General features: G+C 53.4%; 2 protein-coding genes across 2 annotated transcripts; both read left to right on the forward strand.

The window, feature by feature from the left end:
- Positions 1-270: 270 nt before the first annotated feature.
- BO66DRAFT_395753 (SAP domain protein) lies at positions 271-2,580 on the forward strand. Its single transcript, XM_025648294.1, has one exon. The coding sequence runs from the start codon at positions 459-461 to the stop codon at positions 2,436-2,438; it is 1,980 nt and encodes a 659-aa protein (XP_025498827.1). The 5' UTR covers positions 271-458; the 3' UTR covers positions 2,439-2,580.
- Positions 2,581-3,646: 1,066 nt separating this feature from the next.
- Positions 3,647-5,923, forward strand: BO66DRAFT_218590 (DUF300-domain-containing protein). Its single transcript, XM_025642657.1, has 6 exons — positions 3,647-3,889; positions 3,993-4,143; positions 4,216-4,513; positions 4,570-4,695; positions 4,754-4,903; positions 4,962-5,923. Exons 1-6 carry the CDS (start codon positions 3,847-3,849, stop codon positions 5,826-5,828), a joined length of 1,635 nt encoding a protein of 544 aa, XP_025498828.1. The 5' UTR covers positions 3,647-3,846; the 3' UTR covers positions 5,829-5,923.
- Positions 5,924-6,452: the final 529 nt, after the last annotated feature.

Here is a 6,452-nt window from a genome sequence, read left to right on the forward strand (position 1 = left end):
TTGATCAAGTCGACTTCTATCAGAGCTTGGCAATTCGTCTTTGCTGCCAGGTGATGCTTGGTTTCTACTTTCTTCGGCTCACACCAAAACATCCTAATCGAGAAAAGGCTAAGCCAATTCGACTTAAAACCACACTAAACCTCATGCGGCAGTACCCCTTGCCCCAAACCGGCTTAGCGCACGACATCATCTACCCTCCGCCAGTCAAGCTCAGCCCCGACCGACCGTCCACTGCACCTACAAAGGAACTGTCCGAATGACTATTCACTCTACCGCAGGGGCAGCAGCGCATCCAAACGAACCACCAAAATATACCCCCATTTATACAGCCATGACCAGCCCCGTCTGAATCACAATCAATCATCGGACACCAGCCCCTCGCAAGGCGACCTCTATATGCAACTAAATCCCCGCCATCTCGCGGACCGATCCTAGTACTTTACTAGTACCCCAACAATATGACCGATTACTCGAAATTGAAGGTCACCGACCTGAAAGCGGAGTTGAAGCGGCGCGGCATCGCGCAGACCGGTCTTCGCGTCAAGCAACAAATCATCGACCGATTGGAGGAAGAGGATGCTCGCGAAGCTGCAGGACAGGATGCGACCGCGGAACCGGGCTCCGATCGCGATAATGCGCAGCAGCAGCAGGAGGAAGATGAAGTGAGCGAGCCTACACCGGAGACGGAGGAGGTACAGCAGGAGGTACAACCTGCGCAACCAGTTGAGCCGCAGGCCGATTCGGCCACACACGCGGAGCCGGTCCCGGAAGAGACCGTGAAGCAGATGGAGACCGAGGTTTCAACACAGCCACTGGAACCAACGCCGGAGCAGGCAGAGGCTGCGGTGCCTCAACCGGAGAGTGTAGTAGAGGAGACTGCTGCCCGTGGCGATCAGGTCGCGGAGGAGTCGCCAGAACAGCCGAAAGAGGAGGAGGAACCAAGCACAAAAGCGCAGGAGCTGGAAGAGACGGTGGTCGAGACTGACACCTCAGCAGTGCAGGAAACGACGGCTGAGCCACCTGCCGCCCCGGTTGAGCAGGCTCCCGGAAACGAATCCGCGCAGGAACCTACAGCCATCCCGCAGCAAGATGCAGAGCTCAAGGAGACCGCGCCGCCTACGAGTATCCCTTCGGAATTGAACACAGCATTGTCAACTCCTCTTCCCACAGAGGAGCTGTTGGAGGATCGACGCAAGCGCAAGCGACGTAGCCAGAGTCCTGTGCCCACACCGGAAGCCCTGGCCATCAAAAAGGCGAAGGCGCAAGAGGAAGAGCCTCGCGTGCTTCTGCCTGAAGATCAAGGATCATCTATGATCGAGGTGGATCAACCGGGAGAAGAAGGGGCAGCACATTCGCGCGAACCCCCTGAGGCACGTGCTGAGCCTGAGACGGCGGCGCCAGGTCGGGAAACGGAATCTGCCCCGGCCGCTGACGATACAACCCTCGCAGCCAAGAAAGATGCCCCGCCAAAACACGATGTTCGTTTCAAAGGTCTCTTCGCGGGCCCGGGAGCCGACCAAGCCCGTCCGCCGTCTCCTCCCCCTGACGTTGCTGTGGACGAGGCAGAAGTTGAACCTGCCCTACATGCTGCCACTGCTGCGCTCTACGTTGGAGGCCTGATGCGGCCGATGCAGCCGGCGGCCCTGCGAAGTCATCTGGTTACTCTTGCGTCGGCACCTGATGCTTCCCCGAATGCTGATGTGATCCTCGATTACTACCTGGACCCCATCAAGACACACTGCTTTGTGAGCTTTACAAGTGTCTCTGCCGCGTCGCGTGTCCGAACGGCCCTCCACGGGACCGTATGGCCTAACGAACGCAACCGAAAAGCGTTATTTGTCGACTTTATTCCCGAAGACAAGCTAAAGTCATGGATTGAACGAGAGGAGGGGACCCGGCAGCGTGGCGGGCCCGCACCCCGATGGGAAGTGAGATACGACCGTACAGACGACGGTGTCGAGGCTGTTTTAGAAGAAGTCGATTCCCGCAAACCGGCCGCCCAAGCTGCGCGTGCACCTGATCTCGCTGGCTTCTCTCGTCCACCGCCCACCGGTCCCCGTGCAGAGGGTCGTGGTCCGACTCGACGTCCCAGTAGCCCTGGTGTCGCACGGTCAGATTCTCACCCGGGCCAAGGGTTCAAGCCATTGGACGAGCTGTTCATGTCCACCACCACCAAGCCTAAGCTCTACTATCTGCCAGTTACCCGGGAGGTGGCCGACCGGCGTCTCGATCGATTCGACGACCTGCTACGAAAAGGCGCATTCCCCCGACGGGGAGGAGATGAGACCCGTCGTATCACTTTCGAAGACGGTGACCTATTTGTTGACAAGGGGCCGGAGTACCTAGGTGGTGGACGGGGCCGACGCGGCGGCCGTGGCGGCCGAGGACGGGGAGGAATGGGTGATTCGTGGCGAGACGACCGTCGCAGTCGATGGTAACGATTTTTCAAGTTCCGACAATCCGGTTCCTCATTATTGTTCTAGTGATTGTACGGATGTAGTCATCCGTCACGTGTACAGTAGTAGTTAAGGGACATTGCGAGGGGCAAGGGGAGGGGGGGCAAGCATGAATGTAAATTAGGCGATGACTGCACAACTGTGGAGTCCCCCACTAGACAATGCAATGGACAATTCTGCTTGGCTGCCAGTTTAACTGCGGAAAAGAGTAATTGATAGCAAGAAAAAGATAATGATGAACGGGGCTGTGGTGATCCGTTAGAAATGTGTTTAAATCTTTTTCATTCTCCAATAGACAAAGGGGGAAATGAGCGAGAAACTGACAAAAGAGTACGGAGTACGGAGTCGCAAGAGTGGAATTGAAGGCAGTTCCGGCTATTTCGGGAAAGTGGCGCAGCCCGTGGCCAGTGGATTCGGTACATACCAGCTGTGATGTAAGTTGAGCTAATTTACCGTCTTTATGGCGGGGAACAATGAAGATGACGTGTATTGGTATGGTTACTCACTTGAGATTGCCTCCTCCAGACTTCCGTCAGTTAACTTTGGTGCCTGTGGTTCGTCATCCCAGCACTCACAAAGCATTCATTCCAATGCAAATTGAAATGAAGTGAGTGAGTAAGTGCACTCACTTCACCTGTGTTTCGTTTCATCTGCTCCTCCTCCCTTGGTTTTATGCTATACCCATACCTATACTATACTATACTCTACTCCGACTGAACTACCGAGACTAAATACAGGAACTAACCTACAAAGTACTGTACTTCTTTCCAACTACGCAATATACAGTAGTTACAGTGCATTTGGATCAACAGCCCGATGTACCACAACCAGCACCCATCATCTTCATTGTTCCCCAAGAGTATTGGCTTTGTGCACACCCTCATTCATTTCTTTTCCCCCTCTGGCCGATCACTGTTGATCCCCAGCCTCTCTTCCTCGCTCCCTCGCCTTCACTTCTGCTCTTCCCCCCCTCTTCTGTTCACTTATTAGACGCTGTTCCTGCCAAGCAACACCAAGCAACACGACACGCAGCTCACGCTTTCTCGGCGCCTGTTCCAGCGTGGCAGACATACACCCCATTACTTTCTGTCCGCTCGACCCACGATTACTATCCTTGCAGTTCCACCGGCGACAAAAGTGTGGACGGAAGTCTAATCTCGGGCGGCTCTCCCAGGGGTTCAATCGCTCATTCTTGGGCCAAGCCGGGCTGGGCGGATAAGATAGAAAGTCGACCGTGTTTCTCGCTCTCCATTCAATTTGCGACAATTTTACTCCCCCTTCTTCCACAACATCCTGAAGACCTCTATTATTTTCGTTTCCCCTATAACCTCCCGCGCATTCTGAGGCCTCTCACTGTTCAGCTGTTCATTTTCCACTCCCACTCCCAAGAATGGGCTGGCCGGTGTGTAATTCCACCGCCGAGGATGAGACCAGTATGTCCCTTTTCGTCCTTTGCCCGCTCTTCGCTACAATTTGCGACGCTATGGTTGTTTGTTGAGTTGAGCTGACGCGGATTCTTCATTTTCACTCGCATAGTCACGGAGGTCGACCTCTGGGAAGGCGGGATCACCTTTCACCAGCTGTGCCTCATGGTCGGCGGGGTGTTTGGTCTGATTTCCATGATTGTTTCCTTCTATCTTATTATGATGCATGCTACGCATTACAGCAAGCCGATCGAGCAACGACAGTACGTTCCCGCCTTATCGTCGCGTCGAGCCAGAGTCGCACAGAGCTAATGCTATCATGTTACATCTCGCAGTCAAATACGAATCCTATTGATGATACCTATTTATTCGGTCGTCGCGTGGGTCGGAACGTACTTCTACAAGAACGATGTGTACTACGATTTGATTGGAAATTGCTACGAAGCTTTCGCCATCTCCGCTTTCTTCTCCCTGCTCTGCGCCTACGTCGCACCCGACCTGCATAGTCAAAAAGAGTATTTCCGCGGCGTGGTGCCCAAGCCCTGGGTCTGGCCTATCCCATGGCTGCAAAAGATCTCCGGCGGTGAGAAAGGCGTGTGGAGAACCCCTCGCAGTGGTTTGACTTGGTTCAATGTGAGTTAATTCGATGTCTCAATCGCGTCGGTCACGAGCTGACGAAGGGACCACAGGTCATTTGGGTGGGCGTTTTCCAATACTGTGTCCTCCGGGTCCTTATGACCGTTATCGCCGTCATCACGCAACACTACAACGTTTACTGCGAAGAATCGCTCAATCCTGCGTTCTCGCACATTTGGGTATGTGCTCTTGCGCCCGATGGCTGGCGTGCCTCGACTGACCTTCTTGCCTGGATAGACTATGATCATAGAGTGTATCGCTGTCTCGATCGCCATGTACTGCCTGATTCAGTTCTACATTCAGCTCAAAGACGACATCAGCCAACACGCTCCCTTCTTGAAGATTCTTTCCATCAAACTCGTGATCTTCTTGTCTTTCTGGCAGTCGGTAAGTGGGCTCATTCCGTAATCTACTGTCGTGGCAACTGGTCTAATTGTACCTGCAGACATTGATCTCGTTCCTTTCTTCCGCGGGTGTCATCAAAGCGAGTAAGACAATCCAGTCACCGGATCTGAAGGTCGGACTACCGAACATTCTCATCTGTATCGAAATGGCTATGTTCTCGGTCCTTCATCTGTGGGCCTTCGCATGGCAACCGTACTCGCTTCTTGCGCAAAATTCCGATGTCACCGACTTTTATGGTAATGGAAAGGCCAGCTATCAGGGAGGTCGCTTTGGCCTCAAAGGCCTTTTGGATGCGCTCAATCCTGTCGACCTTGCTAAGGCGGTTGGTCGCAGTTTCCGTTGGCTGTTTGTGGGACGCAAGAAGCGGACGCTGGATCCCAGCTACCACACGCCGACCGAGGCGTTTGGACTGAATGCGACCGAGAACCTCACTCCACCGTACGGAACCGCATACCAAGGGCCTCCAACGGCATTGAGCGCAGGGCGATATGGCAGCGACGAAGAAGGCGAGGTGCTTTTGTCTCATGCTCAGCCCAGTCCAGGCGGACTAGCCCCGGGCATGCACGATGACAGTGATCCGAATCGCTTCTACTCGCATAATCGATTGAGCGGCTCGTCTATACTGGAACCGCAACCCTCGCACACGGCTCCTCACACAGACCCATCCTATGAGGATGCATACAATCCGTACTTGGTCCAATCTCAGCATCTGGCCCACGACCCTTATCACCACGATACGCCCACCCCCGGAAACCCTCCGTATCCGGACAACACCACCGCTACAACAGCCACCCACCCTCAACCCTACCATCAAGCTCCCCTCCAGGAACAACCTCCGATCCCTCTTCCAGAAACATATCAAACCCCGCCACCTGGATACGATATTGAGAGTCATCAACGGAGATAAATGGGACCCCCTCCAAGCGGACTCGTTGCATTTGCATCAAAAGCTTTTTCTCAAAGCAAACCGAAGCGCGTGACATGACATGACCTAGACCTCGTAGCACTGGTTGTTGCATCTACCATTCTCTTTTCTACAGCAAGCTGTCTTTGACGGTGTTCCATCCCGGTCACCCGTCACCTTCATATTGTCTCTATGGCGTTGGTTCTATTCCCGTTGGATTTGTCGTATAATACCCTCTGTTTGTTTGCTGGGTCATCTGGCCGATGGCGCTTTATCTGCGTTATTCTTGTTTCACATTGTACGAGATCATGGCATGAAATATTGATTGTATCGCGGATTGATGAGATTTTCTTGAAGTCCTTGTGTTTTCTGGTTTGGAGAGGAGTGGGTTTGCACTCTTTGCTTATGTTCTCGACTTCTCATAGAGTTGGAGGATCTCTGCATGTAGATTTATTGCCACAAACTCGATGTGTATTCGCCCGTAAGGATGAGCATTCCGGCCATCCCTCATTCTATCTACACGAAAGAAACATTTCAACCATAATCTCATTACGTATTTAAAGGATGGAACAATAATGGGGCGACTTCATGAAGTTGTTCCCGGGGCAGAGGGCAGAGGGCAGAGGG

Source organism: Aspergillus aculeatinus, assembly GCF_003184765.1.
Source record: "Aspergillus aculeatinus CBS 121060 unplaced genomic scaffold BO66scaffold_69, whole genome shotgun sequence".
Lineage (NCBI taxonomy): Eukaryota > Fungi > Ascomycota > Eurotiomycetes > Eurotiales > Aspergillaceae > Aspergillus > Aspergillus aculeatinus.